General features: G+C 44.0%; 1 protein-coding gene across 6 annotated transcripts in view; it reads left to right on the top strand.

Moving 5' to 3' along the window:
• Positions 1-23,126, top strand: part of CACNA1C (calcium voltage-gated channel subunit alpha1 C) — a 628,086-nt gene extending 604,960 nt beyond the window's left edge. For 3 of the 6 annotated variants that reach the window (XM_077468880.1, XM_077468877.1, XM_077468876.1), the window contains 6 exons: positions 15,048-15,074; positions 15,189-15,311; positions 16,019-16,128; positions 16,245-16,351; positions 17,229-17,531; positions 20,683-23,126. In XM_077468880.1, coding sequence (XP_077325006.1) covers positions 15,048-15,074; positions 15,189-15,311; positions 16,019-16,128; positions 16,245-16,351; positions 17,229-17,531; positions 20,683-20,976 — 964 coding nt within the window. In that variant the 3' untranslated portion in view covers positions 20,977-23,126. The remainder of the gene's footprint in view (positions 1-15,047; positions 15,075-15,188; positions 15,312-16,018; positions 16,129-16,244; positions 16,352-17,228; positions 17,532-20,682) is intronic. The other 3 variants (XM_077468881.1, XM_077468879.1, XM_077468878.1) reach the window with 1 other exon arrangement.
• Positions 23,127-24,547: the final 1,421 nt, after the last annotated feature.

Raw genomic sequence — 24,547 nt, 5'->3', positions numbered from 1 at the left:
GAAGAATTTCCTTGTAGCCTATTTAGGACTGTGGATGTAATTGGTCTTTCCCAATAGAATATTTTACTCTAAGCCCCTGTACACACGATCGGAGATTTCGACAACCAAATCTGTCGGATTTTGCCCGTCGGATTTTGTCCGTCGGATCTTGTCCGAAACTGTTGCATACACACGGTCGGACAAAGTTGTTGAAAAATCCGATCTTTCAGAACGTGATGACGTAATTTCGTTACGATGGGACTACATTCAGGCTAGTAGCCAATAGCTTTCATGTAGGAATTTGATCTGAGCATGCGTGGCACTTGGTCCGATCAAAATTCTCAGTTAGTCGGGAAATATTTCCAACAAGTTGGAAAATTGGGTCCGACGGATATTCCGACACAATCAGTCCGATGCATACCACACACAGTCAGATTATCCGACAACACGGTCCGATAGGACACATTCCGATGGATTCTCTGACCGTGTGTACAAGGGCTAAGTTTGTTTAGAACTGCAGATTCAGCTGGGGTTAACCAATAAAAGATTTTTCTCCCAAGTCTGTTTAGAACTGTAAATGGAGCTGGTCTTCCCTAAAAGAACATTTTGATTGTTTTCTGGTTAGAAATTTTGATTGAGCTGGTCTTCACCAATAGAAGATCCTGCTCAGAATCTGTTTAGAACTATGGATGGAACTAGTCTTCACCAATTGAAGATCTTGCTTGTAGACTGATAGAACTATAGATGGATCTGGTCTTCAACTGAAGATCTCCCTTGTAGTCTCTTTAAAACTATAGATGGAGCTAGTCTTTACTAATTGAAGATCTCACTCATACTCTGTTTAGAACTATGAATGAAGCAGGTCTTCACCAATGGAAGATCAAACTAGTCTGTTTAGCCGCCTGAAAGAAGACTTTAGGACAAAAAATCTGCTTTTAAAATAAGGAGCCCTTAAAATTACTAAATAACACTTGCTTTTCTTAAAATGGCAACTATAGAATAGACAATACAGTACCTTTCATAGACTGCATGTCTACACACCTTCCTAATAATTATCAAAGCTGACACAAGAGCAGAGCTGGGAGAAGATTCCGTTTTATGAAAAAGCTGCTAAGGCAGGCCATACACGCAGCAAATTTCTTTCCTGCAACTGCAGGGGAAGCCGTCCCCATCGGGAGAAGACAGTGAATATTGCTAGCGGCTATACTAGCTGCTAGAGATAATTGCATATAAAATCTGGAAGGCTGACTGTACCCAAGTTGATTAATCTATCAACTTGTTACATCCAGCCTGTCCATATATGGGTCAAATCTCACCTGGTTCTTGCTGAATCAGCCAAAATTTGAATTGCCTATGGCCAGTGTAAAGCCTAGTACACATGGGCCGAATTATGGGCAGCATCGGCCAGAGTAATAAAACCCATCCCACATTCGGCCCGTGTGTACGGCAGCCAGTCTGTTGAAGGGACATGACTGATAGCCCTTGTACACACGGTCGGAAAATCCGATGGAAAATGTCCGATCAGACCATGTTGTCAGACAATCTGACAGTGTGTGGGCTCCATTGGACTGTTTCCGTCAGAATATCCGACGGACAAAGTTTGAGCGCTGGCTATAAAATTTTCCGACAACATGATCCGATGCATGTCAGTTCCGATCGTGTGTAGCCTAGTCCGACGGACAAGGTGCCACGAATGCTCAGAATAAATTCTGAGACGGAAGCGCTCGGTCAGGTAAAACTACCGCTCGTAATCGATATAGCACATTCGTCACACTGCAATGTTAAAAATTCTTTAATGCAGCACATATTTTAATTAGTCACATCTCCCCAATCATTTTTTTTTTTGTTTGTTTTAAAATTTGTGGTTGGTTTTTTTTAATCAAGATCTCCTTTTTTGACAGTTTGCTCATCTTCTGAATTTTTTTGGTGTGTTTTGTGTGTCAACTTACCACAACACCATTATTATCTTTTTATTTTATTGTTTTCTTTTTTAATCTCTAGGAGGTTGTTTGGTGTTGGTGCCTCTTGTTATTAATTTGACTTTGTATTTTTGAAATGTACCTGCCTACTCACAAATAAACTGTCCCTTTTGAAGTAGAACACATAGGCAAGTATTTCTTGAACCAAAAAAAAAACCTTTATTTGGGTGTCAAACAAATAAACAGGAAGGCAACGCTGGAGAAACTGGTCAATTTGGCGAAGCCTTTGGCCCCCAGGGCAGACATGAACTATTTTGAAAATGCAAAATTGGTGGCCTGAGGAGTACATATCTGAGGGAGAACAGTCTGGTCCAGAAGTCCAAGAGATCAGGAAGAGCAGATGCCATCTATGTCCCCAGGCTGTGGTCATACAAGAGGGTGCATCTTCTGTCAGACCAGACTGAACCCAGGCCATCACTCTCTGGTCATCCTTGGGCACTTCCCTCCAGGCTTCCTTCCAGGCTGTGGCTCTGCTCTTGTAGTCGTGGCAGGAGGAGGAGGGCGATGGTCGACCTCCCAGCTACCACTTGCCACAGCCTCCTCCTGGCTGCCACTTGCCACAGCCTCCTCCCGGCTGAGGTCTTCCTGTGTATGAAAATGGGACATAGTTTTAGTTTTTTGGTCATCAATTTGGTGCTCATGACCGTTGCAAATTGAATGTTACCAAATAGAACAGACTATCATTCTGAGCCCAGCATTTTTCATTCTTGTCCCAATCATTTTTGGTCACTACGGTCTATTGATATGTAAACCACTTTGTTAAATCACAACTTACTGATTAATAATAACATCTAGTTACATCATTAAATGTTTGACAAGAAATATGTTGAACAATGCTATACCTGTCTCAAGCTGGGCCCCTCCACATGTTGCTGCCTGGAAGGCCCAGGTTGGACATTGGAAGCCTCAGCTGGGGGTGAAGGAAGCCTTGAAGGAAGACGGTAGAGTGGTGGCCTGGGTTCCCCCTGGTCTGCCAGAAAATGCAGCCTCTCGTAGTACACCATCCTGGGGATATAAATGGCATCTGGATCTCCTGATCTCAGGGAATCCTGGAACTTCTTGTGCTCCCTCAGATATGTACTCTTCAGGGCACCAACTTTGGCCTTCACATAGGCCATGTCTGCCGTGGGGACCATGATCTTCAACAAACCATGCAGTTTCTCCAGCGCTGCCTTCCTCTTTCTTAGGTCCTTATAAAAGGGGTTGTTCATCTGCCACAGGCAGGGCAGCTCCCTGAGCATATCAATAAATCATTTTCAAAAAGCCCTCCAGCAAACGCTGCGCTATAACCAAGGTGAGATATATAATATAAGCAGCCAGCACCAAAAAAGTCCAGTACCTAGTACTTCTTATGCCGCGTACACACGTAGCCAACTATCCGGCGGACTTAGTCTGACGGACTTCCCGCCGGACTTTCCGAACGAGCTACTTGCCCACACACGGCACTTTTTTAGCGGACTAATATGGCGTACTAAGTCCGCCGGACTATCCGCCGTACTTTTGAAATGAACGGACTCGCCCACACACGCAGAGGAAAGTCCGCTCATTTTGAGCGCATCTCCAGGTAGCCGGGGCCAGCGAAGGAGGCGTCGCTGGCCCCGTCACCTGGTATGGACTTAAAGGGGAACCCCTACGCCGAAAAATCGATGTGGGGGTCCCCCCTAGGTCCACATCAGACCCTTGTCCGAGCACGCTACCCGGCCGACCAGGAAAGGGGGTGGGGACGAGCGAGCGCCCCCTCCCTGAGCTGTGCCAGGCCGCGTGCCCTCAACATGGGGGGTGCCTTGGGGAAGGGGGGGGCCGCGCGGCCCCCCCACCCCAAAGCACCTTGTCCCCATGTTGATGAGGACAAGGGCCTCTTCCCGACAACCCTGGCTGTTGGTTGTCGGGGTCTGCGGGCGGGGGGCTTATCGGAATCCGGGAGCCCCCTTTAATAAGGGGGCCCCCAGATACCGGCCCCCCACCCTATGTAAATGAGTATGGGGGTACAATGTACCCCTACCCATTAACCTGTGGAAAAAAGTAAAAATAAAACACAACACACAAGGGTTAAAATAGTTTATTACACAGCTCCGGGGATCTTCCGTCTTCGGGGGTCTTCTCGCTGGACTCCTCTGCTATCTTCTGCTAGCTCTTTTACTAGCGGAGGAGCCCGGCTTTCTTCTTCGCCGCCCTCTTCTTCTGACTTCGGGGGTCTTGTCCCCCTCTTCGGGGGTCTTGTCCCCCTCTTTGGTTCTTCTTGCCGGGCCACAGCGCCTTCTTCTAGCTCTTTTACAGGCGGTGGCCCGGTCTTCTGTCGCCGTCTTCTGTTCTTCTCTTCTTCTCTTCAGATGTTGCCTCGTCGCATCCTCCGCTCACAATGGCAGAGACGTGGCGTGTGGCGACTTATATAGGGACATCGCCGGATGATGTCCTCGCCCATTATGATGTCACAGTCCCAGAGGATGCTGGGACTGTGACATCATAATAGGCAGGGACATTGTCCGCCGAAATGCGAGTCCGGCGGTAAGATTGGAGAGCAAAACTACTTTCTAAGGCTACACACGGGCGGTTTGTCAGGCAGACTTGAGTTTGCCGGACTTTTCCACCGGATTGTTTGATCGTGTGTACGCGGCATTACACAAATATAAAAACAAAATAGATGCAGCACTAATAACAACACATAATTGAATTACGTGATAAATTAATTCGTGAATAATGAATACAGTTAATTAACCACAAAAGAAAGAAAAAGAAAAAAATGTGATAAAAAAAAGAAAAATGAAAACTAATGCAGAGTCCCATTAGAATCAATGGTAAAAAAAATGTATATAAAGTGTCCACGCAATAAGTGAGTAATAATGATCTAATGATAATGAACAAAAGAGACTTCCATAGTGTGATACCATAAAATCAATAAGTTTTTAATAAAGATAAAGTTTGCCATTAGTAGTCATCAAATGGGCGAAAATATATCCAAGTGTGTAAATCTCCAATGCAGTCTCGCCAAAACAGTCGCTCTACTTCCTTGTTCCTGTATCCATCCACCGTCTTGCGGCGAGTGTGATTACGTCACCATCACGCGTTTCGTCAGCAAACGGACGTTGTCTGGGGATTGGCCAGTCCCCAGACAGCGTCCGTTTGATGATGAAACATGTAGGGTGGGGCCTTGACGGTGACGTCATCACGCTAGCCGCAAGACGGTGGATGGATACAGGAACAAGGAAGTAGAGCAATTGCTTTGGCGAGATCGCATTGGAGATTTACACACTTGGATATATTTTCGGCCATTTGATGACTACTAATTTGTGAGTGCAAACTTTATCTTTATTAAAAACTTATTGATTTTACAGTATCACACTATGGAAGTCTCTTTTGTTTCCCGGTATTGAGTGTTACATACGGAGGCTCTATGAATATCTAAAGGGTTGCGGGAGACCTATTTCCCAAACGCTAGGCGAGACTGGTAAGCAGGCAATCTATACATTATTTGTGGTGAAGAGGACGCACATTGCATGCTGTGGACACTTTATATAAATTTTTTTACCATTGATTCTAATGGGACTCTGCATTAGTTTTCTTTTTTCTTTTTTTTGATCGCTTTTTTCTTTTTCTTTTTTTCTTCTTTTTTTTCCTTTTGTGGTTAATTAACTGTATTCATTATTCATGAATTAATTTATCACGTAATTCAATTATGTGTTGTTATTAGCGCTGCATCTATTTTGTTTTTATATCAATAAATAGCTCCATAAAATGTGTTTCCTTGAAGGGATCCATCTTGTCTGCAAGACACAACACAAGATAAACCCTAATAATGTCACGCTAAACTCTCCTACTCTTGTCCCAACATAGGCCTATATAGAAGCAGTATAGGCTAGTGATGTACCAAGTTAAAATTGTACCTTCGTTTGAACGATCAGCGCGTCAGCTCCTCACTCTGCTCACAGATCGTATGTACGACACACACGTGTTGGGTTTTATATACAGTGCGCATGTGTAAAACTCCTCCCGCCCCTGACGCTCTTTCTAGACTATTTCCCAACCCTTCTCTTTCGGCGCAGTGGGGAGAGCACATGGTGGAGACACAGCAGGCGCGCACTAATAATTCCACTAACGCGGAGGAGGACGAGGAAAGCCCGGAGACATAAACGTCCTGATCCCGGAGGAGAAGATTTAAGGCATCAAATATGTCTTTTGGAGAGATGTTGGAGATGGTGGACATATTGAAGAGGAATTTTGGGGTACGATGATCCAAGGATCAACTGAGAAAATGCTGGTCAGACCTCAAACTGAGGGAGCACGATCAGTACAGAAGGATCAAGCGAGTTCTTCAAAAAAGTAAGTAGTTGTCGTGTGTTCATATTATTATTATTGCTTGCATACTGCTCCATGTGCTTTGATTTAATGTTGTACAGTTAAAAATGGCCACTTTCATGTTCATGGGTTCAATCGTTCGTAATAAACATTGTTCGTTCGCCCACTCCAAAAACCATGTTTTGCCAACTTGCACTTGACTACATTTGTTCACACAACAGATAAGTATTTCAGCTTTAGAAAGTGTCAAAAATAATGTTTTCACCTTTGAACTCTGCCAAAAAACACAATTATATGACACTTACAAAGCAATGTTTCATATTCCTATTTCTGCCCTCAAATATCTGCGTGCTAAGTATTCCTTTTTTACATTCTCATAGGGGAGAGAAGACTCAGGATGTCTGAGGACACCAGGGACCCCACACCTCCCAAAGAAGGGGAAATACCAAAAGCACAAGCAGAGGAGGAGGAGGAAGGAGAGATTGTAGAGATTGGCGAAATTGTCACCACAACAGGTGAGTGTTGGAGACCACAGCTTCGGGTAAGCTAATCAATGTATGCCTGCATATTTATAATACATGGTGTGGTTTTTTTTTTGTTTCTTTTTAGGTGATGTGGATGTTGTGGAAGAAGAATCGCATTTTACCAGTGAAAGCGCCCAGATCCTCATTGGGGAGATAATGGGGTGCAATCGCGATTTAGAGAATATCCAGAAAAAACATCAATGATGTTCAACAAAAAATGAAGAACATCATTGATGTTTTAGGGAGAGTCTTAAACACCCCAAACTAGCTAGCATCCATTTAAAATTTTCAAAAACACTTTTATATTTTTCGAAAAGCCAAATTTGGAAGATGCACACAGTGTGTCAACATGTACTATCTCCCATCATGGGGGATGAATGTACGCGTTTTGTGGGTGCAACCCCTTCCTTGCTACTAAAGTGGCTGAGATGAAGGGGTTGCACCCCCAAAACATGTACATTGATAACCCATGATGGGAGATAGCACATGTTGACATTAGGCATGGGAACAGGAGGAAACTGGCCATTTTTGATTCTCAATTTGTGTGCAACTTCCAAATTTGGCTTTTTCAGGGGTGTCACCCCATCTGATGAAGGCAATATCAGCACAGTTTGTACATACTCATGTCAGATATTGTCTTCACTTTTCAAAGTTGAACTTTGTAAGTTCCTGTGTTCTGTATGTTATGCTTTGATAAATGCCTGTTTACACAAAAACGCCAAGTTATAAAAATGTTACCCAAAATAATGTTTTCTATACACCCAATATGTTGGTTTGTTGTAAAACCCTTTTCTAAATGCACATGTGAATGTGTTTTGAGTAAAAAGTTAAATTATCAACAATGTGTGGCTCCCTTTTTCAATGCACAAAAGCAGTATTTGTAGTAAAGTTGTTGTTTTCTGTGACAATGGGTGTTATTTACTAAAGGCAAATCTACTTTGCACTCGAAGTGCAGTTTCAGGTGCACTTTTGCAGTGCACTTGTAGTGCATAGTGGATTTGCCTTTAGTAAATAACACCCACAGTGATGTTTAAATTTCCCCAATCACTCCATTTTCATGACTCCACATATATCTGCCATGGTGCTGAAAATTAGCAATATTTTTGTCAGTAATGCACTACATACATTATCAACAAAAACAAGGCGTGTGTGTAGCAGACCCACAACATAATAAGATTATCTAAAGATGAGACTGTCACCTCATCTCACTCTGAAATTGGGTTTGCACTGTTGTAGAAAAAGGCCCAAAAAAACACAAATCAAACTTAGGAGACACCTAAAACAAAGCCAAGCAGTAAATGAAAACAAAGATTATTGGAGTTTCAAAGAAAAATTTATTAAAAAATGCCTCTCAGACATTGTCTGGCATATCAATGGCCCCCCTACCCACAAAGTACTCCACATATCTGGATCTGACCTCACGGACGCTTTGGGGGGGCAAGCCAGGACGAGCAGCTTCAAGGGCCGTGAGGTTGACGTTTTCCGGCAAGTCTGCATCATGCCCAACTGAGGCCACATAGTTTACTGAACATTTTTTCCAAAAATTGTGCAGAACGCAGCAGGCAAGCACAATATGATTTAGTTTATATTCCGCCATGTGTATTGGAGTCAAAAATAGGCGGAACCGGCTGGCCATTATCCCAAAAGTGTTCTCCACTACTCTTCTGGCTCTGGCCAGCCGCACATTAAAGATCCTCTGATCCGGGGTGAGGGTCCTCATCAGGAAAGGCCGCATCAGATGGTTTGCTAGAGCAAACGTCTCACCCGTGACGAAAACAAAGGGGGGTCCTTGGACATTCTCCTCTGGAGGTGGCAAGCCCAGACTGCTACTCTGTCTGCGTGAACACTCCACCATCCGACATACGGCCTTTTTTCCCCACCTCCACATACAGGAAGTCATACGTCGCTGACACCACCGCCAACATCACGATACTATTATACCCCTTGTATTTATAATAGTAGGACCCCGCGTTGGGGGGTGGGATGATGCGGACATATTTCCCATCAATTGCACCTCCACAATTGGGAAAGTCCCAACAGCTGCCAAAGTGGGAGGCCACAGTCTGCCATTCCTGTGGCATTGAAGGAAACTGTGGAGTCAAACAAGAAAAAAAGAATTTGTAATTTTGCACATCTACATTGCAAGTAGATTAGACACAAACATTTTTGGACAAGATCAGTATAACATTTTTGGAAATTAGTATTTAAAGCCTAAAGTATAAGGTCCCCTTATCAGATTCCTCCCCCCCATCTGATGGCCCGTTGCAAAAAATTAGGGGGAGGGGGATGTTTTGGACAGGTAACCCTCTCCACTTCATTGAGAGTTGAATGCATAAATATTGTGTGATACCTTGGCCAGCCCCTCCTTACTTACTTACTTACACTATTGGCAGCCCACCGGACAGGTAAGAAGTGTCATAATACAAACTAAAAGAAACAATAATAGGAGAAAAAAAACTTTAAACAGTGGCATTTGAAAGTATTGAGGCAGGCCCTTGCACTACATGCTTTAGTGAATTCATCCATAAATCGGACCAGAAAAAAGGTAGGTATAGTGTGTATTGGGTTTGGCAAAGTCAGCAGATAGAGGAGCTGACAAAATACATTGCTAAGTGACTAGGCTCTAGGTTTATGGCCCCAGAAGAGCATGCTGGGGAAGTTAGTGAAGGCAAATATGCATAAAGGACAAAAAAGGAACTTGAAAAGCTTCCAGCATGCATGAGGACATAGCATATAGCATATCAATTACAGCAAATTGCAATCATGGTAATTAGGGAATGAGGAAAGAAATAAAATACATTAGCAAACATTAAATACATAGAATGTGATGTTAAAGGAGAAAACTTACCTTAATATAGTCCTTCTGCAGGACCTGTATGATGGCAAAACAGGTCTCTGGAATAATGATTCCCAGAGCCTGGGGGGGAGATGCCTGTCGAGAACTTCAGGTCCTGAAGACTTCTCCCTGTCGCCAAGTAGCGCAACGTGGCGATGAGCCTCTGCTCCGGAGTGATGGCTTGCCCCATGCAGGTATCCTGCCTGCTGATATAAGGGGACAGCAAAGCCAGCAGACAGTGATAAACGGGGTCCGTCATCCGGAGATAATTCCTGAAATCATCAGGATTATTCTCCCGGATCTCACGAAGCAAAGGCATGTGCGAGAACTGGTCACGCTGGAGCAACCAATTCTTGGTCCATGAACTCCTCCTCGCCCTGTTCATGGACTGGGCTTGTGTCAAAGCTAAAAGCCCAACACCAAGCCCCTGCACAGCATGAACTCTACGACAAGTACATACACGAAACGTGGCTTAAAACGGTCGGCTGGTCAGAACGGACAACAGCAAGGCCTGAAAGAATGAACTGAAAACCAGAAACGGCAAAAGACAATAAGCACTGAAAATCAAAGCGTACTATATACCAAGATACAGTCCACAATGAGCAACAAATCCTAACTGACTACACGCACTGATAAGCAGATATGCACCAACAAGCACAAATTGTAGAGCAGTAACGATCTGAAGCACAAATCTGAAAAGCGCAAATCATCTATTACCAAACTTCTACTAACACGCGATAAACACGAGATCAGCAGAAGGAGCCCAAAGGGTGCCGGACGTGATGCTGAACTTCCCTTTTCTAGTCCTGTCGCACGCGGTTTACGTCACCGCGTTCTTGGCAACCGGAAATTCCGACAACGCTGTCCGACCGTGTGTATGCAACACCACTTCCGGACCACTTCTGGACTAAATCCGTTGGAATTTATCAGACGGATTTTGTTGTGGGAATGTCCGACCGTGTGTACAAGGGCTTAAAGGTCTGCCAATCGGCATCTGATCAGGGCTCTCAGCCAATGGAGAGCCCTGATCTCCCTCAATCTGGGGCTCCGCGCAAGATCTCACCCCATGGGGTCAAACTGATCACAAGAACGGTGAGCAAAAATCCCAGAACCACACGGGGGACCTAGTGAATGACCGGCAGAGAGCTGGGACCAACGTAACAAAGGCTACCATCAGTAACACACTACTAGGAACTCAGATCCTGCAGTGCCAGATGTTTCCCCTGCTTAGGTCAGTACATGTCCGGGCCCATCTGAGGTTTGCTAGAGAGCATTTGGATGATCCAGAAGAGGATTGGGAGAATGTCATATGGTCAGATGAAACCAAAGTAGAACTATTTGCTAGAAACACAAATCGTCGTGTTTGGAGGAGAGAGAATGCTGAGTTGCAACCAAAGAACACTACTGTGAAGCATGGGGGTGGCAACATTATTCTTTGGGGCTGTTTCTCTGCAAAGGGAACAGGACGACTGATCCGTGTACATAAAACAATGAATGGGGCCATGTATCGTGAGATTTTGAGTGCAAACCTCCTCCCATCAGCAAAGGCATTGAAGATGAAACGTGGCTGGGTCTTTCAGCATGACAATGATCCCAACCACACTGCCTGGGCAACGAAGAAATGGCTACGTAAGTGTCCAGATCTCAACCCCATAGAAAATCTTTGGAGGGAGTTGAAAATCCATGTTGCCCAGGGACATCCCCAAAACATCACTGCTCTAGAGGAGATCTGCATGGAGGAATTGGCCAACATACCAGCAACAGTGTGACAACCTTCAGAAAACGTTTGACCTCTGTCATTGCCAACAAAGGATATATAACAAAGTATTGAGATGAACTTTTGATATTGACCTTATTTTCCACCATAATTTGCGACTAAATCCTTTCATAAATCAGACAATGTGATTGTATGGATTTCTTTCCACATTTTGTCTCTCATGGTTGAGGTATACCTATAATGACAATTACAGGCCTCTCTCATCTTTATAAGTGGGAGAACTTGCGCAATTGGTGGCTGACTAAATACTTCTTTGCCCCAATGTAGCGTCACCTGTGACACTAATACGGCTAAAAAAGACTGCTTAGTGACACTGGCGACAGGGGTTAACTGGGGGGTGATCAAGGGGTTAAACCTTTATTGGGGGGTAGGGGGTACCCTAGACCTAAAGGGGCCTACCACTAATTGCCTTACCACTTATAACAGTCACAAATGACAATGCAGTAATCAGTAAAAAAATAAAAATGCTATTGGTGTCACTTTGACAAGGGGTGCGGGGGGGGGGGTGATCAGGGGTGATTGTGGGGGTGATTTGTGTGCCTGTGTGCTCTACTGTATGTGTAGTGTTGGTACAAACTCACCTCAGGTCTTCTCTCCTTGGAAGCCGTAACGAAAAGGCTTCACGAGGAGACATCACTTCCTCTGCTTCTGTTTACATTAAAGAAGCAGAGGAAGCATTCCATTTGCCAGGAGCAATCGCAAAGGGGGTGGCCATGACTCAGTGGCCTCTGCCTCAGCACAGCTCACTGCTGGAGTGATGCCGACCGCCTCAGGTGAGTAACGTACCCATGCATTACTCTGCCTGCCCGTGCCATTCTGCCGCAGTATGTCTGCGTGAGGTGGTCGGCAAGTGGTTAATGAAGGAGATGGTGACACAAGCAGGGGACAGTAATTGAGGTGACACAAGCGGAGGACAGTAATGAAGAAGAGGGGGACAGCAATGAAGGAGAAGGTGACACAAGTGGGGGACAGTAATGAAGAAGAAGGAGACACAAGCGGGACAGTAATGAAGGAGAAGGTGACACAAGTGGGGGAGGGAGACAGCAATGAAGGAGAAGGTGATACAAGTGGGGGACAGTAAAGAAGAAGAAGGAGACACAAGCGGGGGACAGTAATGAAGGTGACACAAGTGGGGACCAGTAATGAAAAAGAAGGTGACACAAGTGGGGGAGGGGGGCAGCAATGAAGGAGAAGGTGACACAAGTGGGGGACAGTAATGAAGAAGAAGATGACACAAGCGGGGGACAGTAATACAGGAGAAGGTGACACAAGTGGGGGACAGTAATAAAGGTGACATAAGCGGGGGCCAATAAAGAAGAAGAAGGTGACACAAGTGGGGGAGGGGGACAGCAGTGAAGGAGAAGATGATACAACCGGGAGACAGTAATGAAGGAGAAGGCGACACAAGCGGGGGACAGTAATGAAGAAGGTGACATACGTGGGTGACATTAATGAAGAAGAAGGGGATACAAGTGGGGGATAGTAATAAAGAAGAAGGTGACGCAAGTGGGGGACAATAATGAAGAAGAAGATGACACAAGTGGGGGACAGTAATGAAGAAGAAGAAGGTGACACAAGTGGGGGAGGGGGACAGTAATAAAGGAGAAGGTGACACAAGTGGGGGAGGGGGACAGCAATGAAGAAGAAAGTGACACAAGTGGGGGATAATAATGAAGAAGAAGGTGACACAAGCGGGGTACAGTAATGAAGGAGAAGGTGACACAAGTGGGCGAGAGTAATGAAGGAGAAGGTGACACAAGCGGGGGACAGTAATGCAGAAGAAGGCGACACAAGTGGGGGACAGTAATGAAGAAGAGGATGACACAAGTGTGGGACAGTAATGAAGAAGGTGACACAAGTGGGAGACAGTAATGAAGAAGAAGGTGACACAAGTGGGGGACAGTAATGAAGAAGAAGAATATGACACAAGTGGGGGACAGTAATGAAGGAGAAAAAGGTGACACAATTGAAGGGACAGTAATGAAGAAGAAAGGTGACACAACTTGTGGACAGTAATGAAGAAGAAAAAGGTGACACAAGTGGGGGACAGTAATGAAGAAGAAAAGTGACACAAGTTGTGGACAGTAATGAAGCTGACAAGTGAGGGCATATGACGGTGACACAGGAACAACTGAGGGAATAGTAGATAGATAGTAATAGAAAGAGGTGACACAAGTCATCATTATTATCATCTTTTTTTGGGGTGGGGAGGGTGCAGGATTGGATGGGGGGTGTTGTTGGGGGGTGTCCTTGAATGGTAGTTTGGAAATTTGGTCACCCTAATCAGGAGACCTGCAGGGAAATCACAAAAATCTCCCTTTTATCACTGTGGTTGGCTGCTGGCAGGTCACACTATTCTTCCCTACCTTCTCCAGAGAGGAAGCGGCATCATTTGAATGGGTCATTTCCTCCCAGCCGCATAGTTGGAAAGAATAGTAACTCTGACAGAATTCCAATTCCAGGGATTGGCAATCCTTGCAGGTACGAGACATAATTTTATATTGTTTGTGAATATTTTGTCTGGGAATATTCTGTTATAAAGTATACAAACTGCCTATGAGCTTTGTAATAATAAATTTATACTGTATGTGGTTAAACGTATCCTTCCTGTTTGTAATGTAATAATCTAATCTGGAATGATAAACGTGTCACTGTTTTAAACAAGATTATAACTGTATGATACGATAAATACAGTTCTGTAAAGCAACACTTTCTTTTCTGGCAGTCCCCCTCCTGAGACTAGACTCTGGATCCATCCCTGGTTGCAACCCTATTTGCAACTTTTCTCTGCTGTTTACTTTCAATTCCTAAGGACTATATATCCCATTGTACCTTGCTGCATGCAAGTAGTGATTCCAGTACTGATTCCTCCTCTCAGCACCTCTGTAGTTCAGAAGGCAGGCTCTGTGAAATGTGTGACACAGCCGTGCATACTCACAGGGCATAGTGAATACGTGTCACAAAATTCAAGGAAGTAAAAGTGTGGGGAACGTCACAAAGTAAGTTTACAGACTTCAGAATTGTTCGGATTAATAGGAGTAGGCTAAAAATAACTGATATTGAATGTGGAAAATAATATATGATTTTACGATTTGATCATAGATACACTTTAAAGAACAGCTTTCAGCAAATATATAAAACTACCATACAGTCCAGAATTGTATTACTTTATTAAGCATTATGTTTTTTTGTACTTAATTCTACTCGCACTTAAACTACTCGCACTAAAACTGTGGGTCTGTGATGTCATTCAAGCATGTTTCAGGAACTGGGAGCTGAATTGTTTAGGCAGCCTTCCAGGAATAGGGGAGCATAGGGAAGATCTCAACGGCACATTGCAGAGCTGGTGAAAGAAAGGAAGATGACACAGGTAGATGTGCAGGCTTTAGTAGTGGAATCACATTTTGCCCATCTGGTGTGGCAGGGTTGTTTAAAATTGTTGAAGTAGCTGAACAGGAATTGCTAATCTTTTGGCAGGTATAGTAGTTCACATTTGTGTATTTCAGCTGTTTGTCTGAAGCACCACTGTAAATCTCACAGAGATTGTTTAGTGTAACTCTTCCGAAGTGGTTGTTCATGTCTCTGTTTGAAACCAAGGCTGTCTTTCTTGCCTCTCTCTATGTGACTGTCTCTTTCTATTTCTCTCTGTGCTGTCCCAGGACATGTCACTGCGAGGCCTGGGGACGGTAGGTGTCTGTCAATATCATACATCTGTTCCATGTGTTCGGTGGAGGGTTAAGAACTTTTTAAACAGGCCAAATCAGGAGTGCTGTCACTAATATATTCCACTCCCTTCACAGTTCAGTGTCTCGGGACAGCCGACTGCCAATCATCTGCCGTGAGGAAGCATCTCAGGATGAGACATATGATGCCAGCGAGGAGGTGGAGTACAACAGTGAGCCAAGCCTCCTATGCTCAGACATGTAAGATTACAGACACACAGAAGGCATTAATAATACGTTTTATAGTGTTTTTTTGTTTTTTGTTTTTTTACTGGATACAGGCTTTAATGCAATAACATACTATAATGGAGCCCCCATTTAAATGATTGTTGGGTGGGAAGATCAAACCTTTGTTTCCAAAGGTTTTAGTGAGAGAAATAATTCACTGATTGTGATATTTTCTCCCAAGCTCCCAATAAATCAATACTGATGGGCATCTGGCTTAGAAAGCCCATTGCTGCACAGAGAAGGAAGGTCATCCTAGAGGCTGCAGATAAAAATGAAAAATGGTTATAAGGGAAATAATTAATCTTATCCTATATCTTGATTATGCACACACCAGTATAACCCTTTATAATGTATAAATATTTGTCAAGTAGAAAAAACTCTGCTCCTAACCATTATTCTTACCTTTCTTATTACACTCACCACTGGGGTACTACACACTCCAACGTGACCTTCCATAAGATAGAAAATACTCTGCTCCTGACATTTCTTTCTAAGTTGCTGATTACACTCACTACAGACATATCACACCTTTCAACATGACCACCTAAGGGAGAAAATACTTGGATCCTGGTCTTCTTTCTAACTTTCTGAAAACACCCACTATAGGGATATCAGACCCAGTGTGTAAAGTCAACAGACCATATTGCAGTCTTTTCTCATGCTTTTGACATTCCCTACAGGTTCTCAGATCAAGATGAGGAGAGTCGGCAACTGACCCCATCAGAGGGAGAAGTGGAGAGAGGGCTGTGTCCATCTCCCAAGAGAAGCTTCCTGCGTTCTGCCTCCTTAGGTAACTGTAAACACCATTGTATTGATTTTACTATAGTATACTTTCTACAACACAGATAGGGAACTGCCAACAGTAAAATAATGGTCAGTGTTGCTCATCTGTTACTTACTTTGCAGGCAGGAGGGCCTCATTTCATTTGGAATGCCTGAGGAGATACCGGAATCAAGGTGGGGATGCATCACCCAAAGCCGTATTACCGCAACTTCACCTGGTGCACCATCAGGTAGGTCCTCCTGGGCACAGCATTAACGCAGTACCCCTGCTAATTACCATTTTTTCTTATGACAATGATATTCTTGCGTTATGACTTTTATACCTGCCAACCATTTAAACCTCTAAAGGAGCACATCAAGCCACATTGCTTTAAAATTTGGATTAATCCAGCAAGTACTGATATTTCAGCTTTTGGTAGATGCTGGAGAGTTAGACACCCTCACAGTCTCTTCAGGCTCTTGGTGGCTCTATTGCTGGGATCTAAGCACTGAGTTCCTGGGTCTGCATATCTGCTTTTTCCATTATGGAGGTCCCATTATCCCTGTGTTTGAGTTCCCAGGCCTTAACATCCATTGTGCCCATTATGAGGGATTTCCACCGTGTCTGCATTGAGTTCCTGGCTTTACACTGTGAGGGATTCTAACCATTCATGTGCTGAGTTTCTGGTTCTGCACACTTACTATTACTATTATAAGGGTTTTGTCACCATGCCTGCACTGAGTTTCCAGGTCTACACACCTTCTCCGCCCACTATGAGGGGCTTCCACAACCCCATGCTTAGCTCCTGGCTCTACACACCTTATGTGCCCATTATAAGAGTCTCCTGACTTCAGGACTATATGTGATGAGCTTCATAAGAAAATTATCCCCCCCCCCACATCAGTTATAAATACTTGTTACTTTTGTTGCATTCATTTAGAGGTACCACAAAACCAGATTTAAATTTTTTATTTGCCAAATCATTGTGCTACTTGCATAAGTAACTGTATAGCCAGACAGCTCTGGCTCTAGCAGTCAAAAAAGTTTGTGCTTTAGATATAATTTATCTTTTGTCATTTAGGCTTCTTTAATATCACTCAAAATAACCTCTTCTGTGTTGTGTGCAGGCATTAGCGGTGGCCGGCCTCAGTCCTCTGCTACGGAGGAGTCACTCGCCGACTGCGTTTTCCCGCCTTTGTTCTACTCCACCCGCCACGCCCTGCTCACGAGGGTGGGCACAACAGACAGTGCCAGCAGTGAGGCTACATGGAGACCCGGGGTCCAAAGAAAACGTACACAGCAGCTTCCCCTCTGTGCACTGCAGTGACTGCAGCCTCGGACGGGATCGTCCCGCCTCCCTTACAGTCCCATGCCATGTGCGGGAGCAGACACGGCAGCACCACGGCAGCGCCAGTAGTTTAGTAGAAGCGGTAAGGAGAAAGCAGAAAACACTGTGTTGGTTTTTAATTGCTGGTCATGTCCCCCTTGGGGAGTTTTATTTTCAATTCCTGTCCCAGTGAGGGGACGCTGGGGACAGGGACAGTATAAAAACAAATTTTCCAGTACAGAGGGAAAATGTTTTAACTTCTGTAAGGATTTACATTTCTGTCTGTGCCTTCTTGTCCTCTGCCCGTCATTTCTATGACATGACATTTCCCTGAACATTGATTCAGTCCTCTACAGTTGAACACCTTTCTTGTACTGAAATTGTGTACTATAATTTCACTGCACATTGGAAGTTTCTCCCAATGTGCACTAGAACCCACAGATAAAGCCCACCTCTTTTCCAGGCTGGAAGCTGGAGGATGTCCTACATCATCACCAGCTCTTTCCTTCCCAGCCTGACTTTCAGGTCTTGCAATCATGGAGGCTCAGCATTATACATGGGCCTTAGCTAGAGCCGTTTGCATGTTAAAGTAGCCTACCTAGGAACACCTACTCCTCCAGACTGACACCCACCCATAGAGATATTTTAATAGTTGCATAACTCTTCCCAACCCTTCCCACCAGCCATGACCTGTGTGTATTGCATAGAGAAGCACAAAGGCCCAGTGATGGCATTACCAGGTCTAAAATAAGGTATCTAATTATCTTATGCAGATGGGAAGATTGTATTTGAACATTTTATTAGCATGTTGATGAGGTGAAAAAGGAGGAACCAGAAAAGGTATATACAGATTAAACATCTGCTTTAATAAGCTGACCTTTAATAAAAAAAATTGGGAATAAAGCAGAAAGCTTTAAAAAAAATCCCAATTGCTTTGTGTACTGGACTTATTATCCAAAAAATATAATTCATAAAAAATGCATAAGAAAAGGGACAAAAAAAGTAAAACAAATCAAATTTTTTATTAACATTATGTGTGGTCAAAAAAATAAAACACCTAATAAATTAATAAAAAAAAGATATTGGGACTTTTACGCGAGGTTTTTTTTTTTCACTTTTTTTGTAGAAAATAGAAAAAAATGAATTCCTAAGTGCAACTTTAAAAAGGGCGAAAGACAAAAGGGGGGGAATTCTTTAAAGAGGAAGTCCACCAACCCCTGCAAAAATGAAAAGCCAGCAGCTACACATACTGCAGCTGCTGACTTTTAGTATTACACCTACCTGTCCTGGAGTCCAGCAATGTCAGCAGTGCAGCTGATGTTGCCATCAGCTGTCGAGTGCTACCATCGCCATTGTGGGTAACAGAACCCAGCAGTGCAGCATTACGGCTTCACTCCGGGTCCTTACTGCACATGCGCGAGGCACTGCTGCGCTCCCCTACTGGCCCAGTGGCAGAGGGAGGAGCAGGTAGCCTAGCTGCTGATGTAATGTACTGCGGCCCGGAAGTGGGGACAGGATACCTGTCAAAGATAGGTATTCGCTCCCCCCGAAAAGGTGCCAAATGTGGCATTGGAGGGGGGAGGAGAAAAATGAGCTGAAGTTCCACTTTTGGGTGGAACTCCACTTTAAGCTCAGGGGAAAAAAAAAATTCCTATGCAGTGAGGCTGTACCCACACTAGATATGTTTACGTCTTACCACTGGCGCCTCCTGGCCCTTTAAGAGGTTTATGGCACCAAGAGGCACAGCTTAAGATCATGTGACCGCCGTGATTGACTGTCACGTGGTTTGAAAACTCCCGATTGGGAGCTTTCAGTTAGTCGATGGTAACTGTACTGGGAACACGCATGCGCTTGCAGCACAAATGCATGGCCACCAATTACCGCAAATATGCAGCCCCTCGACACCAGGCGCAGAGAGGCTGCATATTTGCGTATGGCTGGCGCCAAGGGGTAACTGCTTGTTTTGTCGAGGAGCACACCGAAAGGCTATACTCACCTGATCCTTGAATCCTCCGGAAAACAGCCCTCTCCCACATCCAGCACTGGGCCGTTCCTGCCGTTCCCATGTCCAGAGCCGGTTTACGGGAATGATGATGTCAGGAACAGTCCACCATGCAAGACCACTAGACCATGGGAGAGCAAGAGTGGCAGGGACCAGTCTTGCACACGGAGGATCAGCGGATTACGTAAGTATATCTCCACTCTTCCTACCTCTAGACAAAAACGAGTGGTTAACCCATGCAGTCAAAAGCAGAAATTAAAGTAGAACTATAGGCAAAATCTTTTATTCATTTTGGATAGAGTAAGGGAGGGTTATAACCCCTGCAAAGTTTATTTTTGCCATCTTTGATCCATTGCAGAGATTTACCTTCACTTCCTGTCCCAAAGCCAAACAAGAAGTGAGTGGAAATCCCTGTAAATTAAAGTGGAGTTCCACCCAAAAGTGGAAGCTTATCTGCCTCCTACCCCCTTCCGGTGCCACATTTGGCACCTTTCGGGAGAGGGGAGCGGGAATCTGTTTTTGACAGGTACCCGTCCCCACTTTCTAGAGAGATCTCACCATGGCGAGATCACTCTGAAAATCCGGTCTCTTTCCCTGCCGCCAGGCCATTCAGAAAGCGCAGTGTGCTTCGCGCATGTGCAGTAGGGAACCAGCTCTAAAGCCAAAAGGCTTCACTGACGGTTATCCTTACCACGAATGGCAGTGGCAGCAGCACCCGAGAGCTGATGGAAACATCAACTGGGGTGCCAACATTGCTGGATTCCAGGAACAGGTAAGTGTCCTAATAATACATTTTTTTAAAGTTTTAAATTTTTTTGGGGGCGGGGGCGGAACCTCGCTTTAAGGGATTCTCTTGGAACCTCCAGGTCTCCAGAACTAGTCCCCCCATTAGATGTTTCCCCTTTTTTTCTGGGGACAATTTGGGATTGTCTTTTACTTTCACTTTCAGTGACAATGGTAAACAGGACAAATAGAGGGTGAATCTCCCTAATGGGAGCAGACAGCAGTAGAAACTGACAAGCATTGTAATCCCTGTCCCCGCTATACAAAACTAAAACAAACAATTTTGCCTTTAGTTATACATTAAAACCAGACAGAAGTTCTAAAAACCTTGCCCCACACTATCAAAAACTTAAAAAAAAGTTTTCGCTGCAGTTGGTATTGAAGTGTAGTAGAATTTGATGGTCATTAATAATCCTCTTTTCTCCTTTTCTCCCTCCCTCCTGGCCCCTCAAAACTTGGATTGATAAAGGTGCTGATCTCAGAAGGATTGACACAGTTTGCTCAGGACCCTCACTTCCTACAGGTGGCTACGCACGAGCTGGCGGACGCCTGCGACATGACGATAGAGGAGATGGAGTCGGCTGCTGACAGCTTCTTGAATGGCAAGCCCAGCCCTAATAGGAAGCTCTCCCCTTTCCCCAAACGCAGGGACCAGGGTGTGGACTGCGCAGGGGGTGGGTCAGAAGAGCCAGAACTCTCACCGGGCTGCCGGAACAGCAAGGGCGAGTCAGAGGACTGCCGGATATACATGAGCAGCCCATAGCGGACGCTCCTCGCATGGACATGAGCCGCAGATATGGCGACACGACCGAGGGTGGATGTTTTGGAGGAGTTTCGAACTCCCTTTCTCTTTTCTTTCTCTTTAATTTTTTTTTTAATTTTTTTTTTCAGTGTTCCTAATGAGTTTGTTTCAGAAGTGCCTCACTGTTCTCGTGACCCGGAGTGACCAGAACAGAGTTTTTTCATCTATTTTAGTTGGGGGCGGGAGGGGGGAGACATCCGGAGCTGACGGTCACTGCAGTTTTGGGAGTGGCAGACCGACTGGAATTCTTCGGGGGTCTTTCGGACAACCTTGGAAAAGAGTCTCAAAATCAAGAAATGTACACCTGAGCACGGATCCATGGGGGACGCCTTAATTACACCACAAAGCTGTTTTATTGTACCTGGCGCTGACTGTCCATCATCTCTAATTCACTGACCATCCTTGACCCAGATGAAAGAGGACCTCTCACTTTTCAATTATCATATTTGCCTGTTCAGTTTACTGATGGCGGTGGCATTTTCATGATGTGACTGTTTCTAGTTTGACCTGCTTCCCTAGATATTTTGCCTGTCCGTTGGGAGAGGGCCTGTGGTGGCAATGCTGGGACATTCTTGCTGCATATGCCTGTCAACATCCACAACTGCAAAATTAAACAATTACTGCACTTTTAACACCTCTTTAAAGGAAATCTGTATTGTGGGAAATATAGAGTCTTCTTTGGCTGAAATCTGCATCTGAAAATGCTAGCTGCCTTGGCCTTCATACTGATCATATTCTCTGATTTAATACTCTCAATGAATTGTTGTAAGTATGATCGTCCTGACAACGCAACTTGCATTTTTACAAGGCGTTCAGCAACTGCAGCCCCTGTATTTCTCACAGTAAAGGTTTCACTGGATACAGCCACTCAAGTCAAGCACATTTACAAGTATAACTTTTCATCTTTTCCTTCTCTATCTGTGCACTGACTGCTTCATTGAAAGCCTCAAGCTTCTGTCAGTCTGGAGTTGCAGGATTATTAATTTTACTCATTTATATTGCTCTGACACTTTTTTCCACAGTGCTTCACAGAAACATGCACGGTCCCAGCCCCAAGAACTGATAGAAGGGCCATTTATAGATGGAAACTAGTTCAGCTACTAGTATGTTTTAGACTGTTTGGGGAAACCAGAGGAGGGAAAACAAACACTAGTAGAGAGTATACAAACCCTGATAGTGTTTTTTGTGAGAATGATGTGAGCGACAAAGCAAAATTGCACTTAACTACCACACTGCCGAGTCTGTTCACGTTATAATAGTGAAAGCATCTCAATAAACGTGCATGCTCTGGATCCCTGTTGGGAGATGACCATTAAGTAGACCATTCTGCAAGGGATGTCTTTCTGGAGTATGGAAGAGTTAAAAACCTCTGTCAGGTTTTTATACCTCAAAATGTTAAAACACAATAGGAGCACTAGAAAGTCCACGTAGCTATTTTGATTCATCCTATGATCACGTGAAAAAGTCACCGCATTTCGGAGGCTCAAAATACTCCCCTGTATCGGGGCTTGATTAATGCCTGTGGTTAAATCTCAGAGGCACAATCATCAGGGTACGATGACTAAACAGTGATGTATGACTTATCTCAAGAGTTAGTGAGACAGCACATAAATAGTAGGTTATGTTGTTTCACTAAGTCTGAAGATATTTCCTAAATCACTGTTTAAGTAAAGCAGAAATCTAGCCAAAACTTTCCTTCACAGCTCTCTTTATCTGCTGCTAGATGTCCTCAGTCTAATGGCCAGCACTATTCAATCCACTTTCACTGAGCCCAGGTAGTCTTGGACCCATCCCAGCCTGTGCAGTGTGATGAGCTGATCTCTTTGTCACTCTGCTCACGTCTCCTATCTGCATGCTCCTTGTCAGAACATGAACTGACTGGCCCCTTGTACTTCTTCTTCCTTTCACACTCCAGTCCTGCTGTACAGGGATTGCATAAGGCTAATACCAGGTCAGATTCAGGTACTTACACTGCTTGTATATCAAAAATACATTTAATGAAGTATTATTGATTACAGATTTGCATTCATTTGTGTCTTATATCTGCCTGGACTTCAGCTTTAGAGCATCATAGTAATTCGGATGAATTATTAAAGCTACTTGGACTCTTTCACCATTTGGTCTGGTGCTCTGTTGTGTTTTTACATTCGGAGTCACTTTCAGGGAGGAAAGCCTTACTTTACATGAGCAGCCTCTCAAGAACCAGTAAGCTTGTTGAATGTTTTCTCGGTTTTACCGAGTCAATATGTGTCTAGTCCCTTGTTTTGAGGTTTTTATTCCTGTCTGTGCCCCAGCTGGGGAAATTTCACCCCCACTTCCTGTGTTGTTAACTGGTGCCAGACAGGGCAGGAACTGTGGGTAAATATTCCCAATGGGAATGAAGGTTTTTGCTGGTGTCCGTATTAGTGAGGATTTCCCCCAATTCCTGTTCTGTAGGGTACACAAGACATAATTGATTGGCATTGTCCCCAAAGGGGACTCATACAACAACTACCTTCTCCACTGTACCCAGAGTAAAGAAAACAAGTTTGGGGTGGACTTGTAGTAGAATTAATTAATGCCTGGAGCTCAATTTTAAGAATGGTGTGGTTTGATATACAAGCACTGATTAAACTGAGGGTTTGGTTAGCTTTAATAAACTCACATTACAAGGCAGCAAACATCATCTGAAAGTGGACAGTCTCTTTAGGTTTTTAGCACTTAACAAAGATATTCTTCAATATAATGTTAGAAAACATACATAAAAAATGATGCCTTTGTATTACCCTGTTATAAACATATAACATGGAAGTCATTGACAGCAGAAAAGAAAAGAAGTGCTCAATTGAGTCTGCTCTTTTTTCAAAAATTTTAACTGGGGATATTATCTCATGCATGATGCAGTGTAGGTCCTGGTTTAATAATTGCTGCTCTGGACATACAAGATATTATTTCTTAGTAACAGTATATTCATACAAGACAATATTTCTTAGTAACATTATATCTGAAAAATGTTCTGGCTGGGAGTTGAAATACACAAGGACAAACAGGATTATTTCAAATCTCTTTCATTTTTTCCCCTAGCACACTACCTTGGAATCCCTGTATTATGCAAAGACCATCCCACTGAGGGTTATAATAAGAATTAATCAAAACACCTAATGTTACATAATTTATGTAGCCACAAGCACCTTCTGAAAATATCTTGGTAATTGAACACCTATTAAAGTGGTTGTAAACCCTTACAGACCACTTTGACCTACAGGTAAGCCTAGATCAAGGCTTACCTGTAGGTCCAAGAAATATCTCCTTAACCTACACAGTTAAGGAGATATTTTCCAAAAACTGGGCATTGATGTCTACGGCGCATGCGCCCCATAGACAACAGCGCAGACACACTGAGCGCGCCGCAAGTGAAGCCGAACATGCCGTCAATGACAGCTCCTCTCTAATACCATTGTGCTCTGTTCAGTGATCTTCAAGGCCCTGTTTAGGTCACTACAATTCTGCCTACAATCCCAAATCACATAGAAATCACAGCACAACACGCTGT

The sequence above is a fragment of the Lithobates pipiens genome, unplaced genomic scaffold (genome assembly GCF_037356315.1).
Source record: "Lithobates pipiens isolate NorthernLeopardFrog02 unplaced genomic scaffold, aLitPip1_a1.2 Scaffold_8, whole genome shotgun sequence".
NCBI classification, from domain to species: domain Eukaryota; kingdom Metazoa; phylum Chordata; class Amphibia; order Anura; family Ranidae; genus Lithobates; species Lithobates pipiens.
This window is presented reverse-complemented; position numbering and strand designations above follow the sequence as displayed.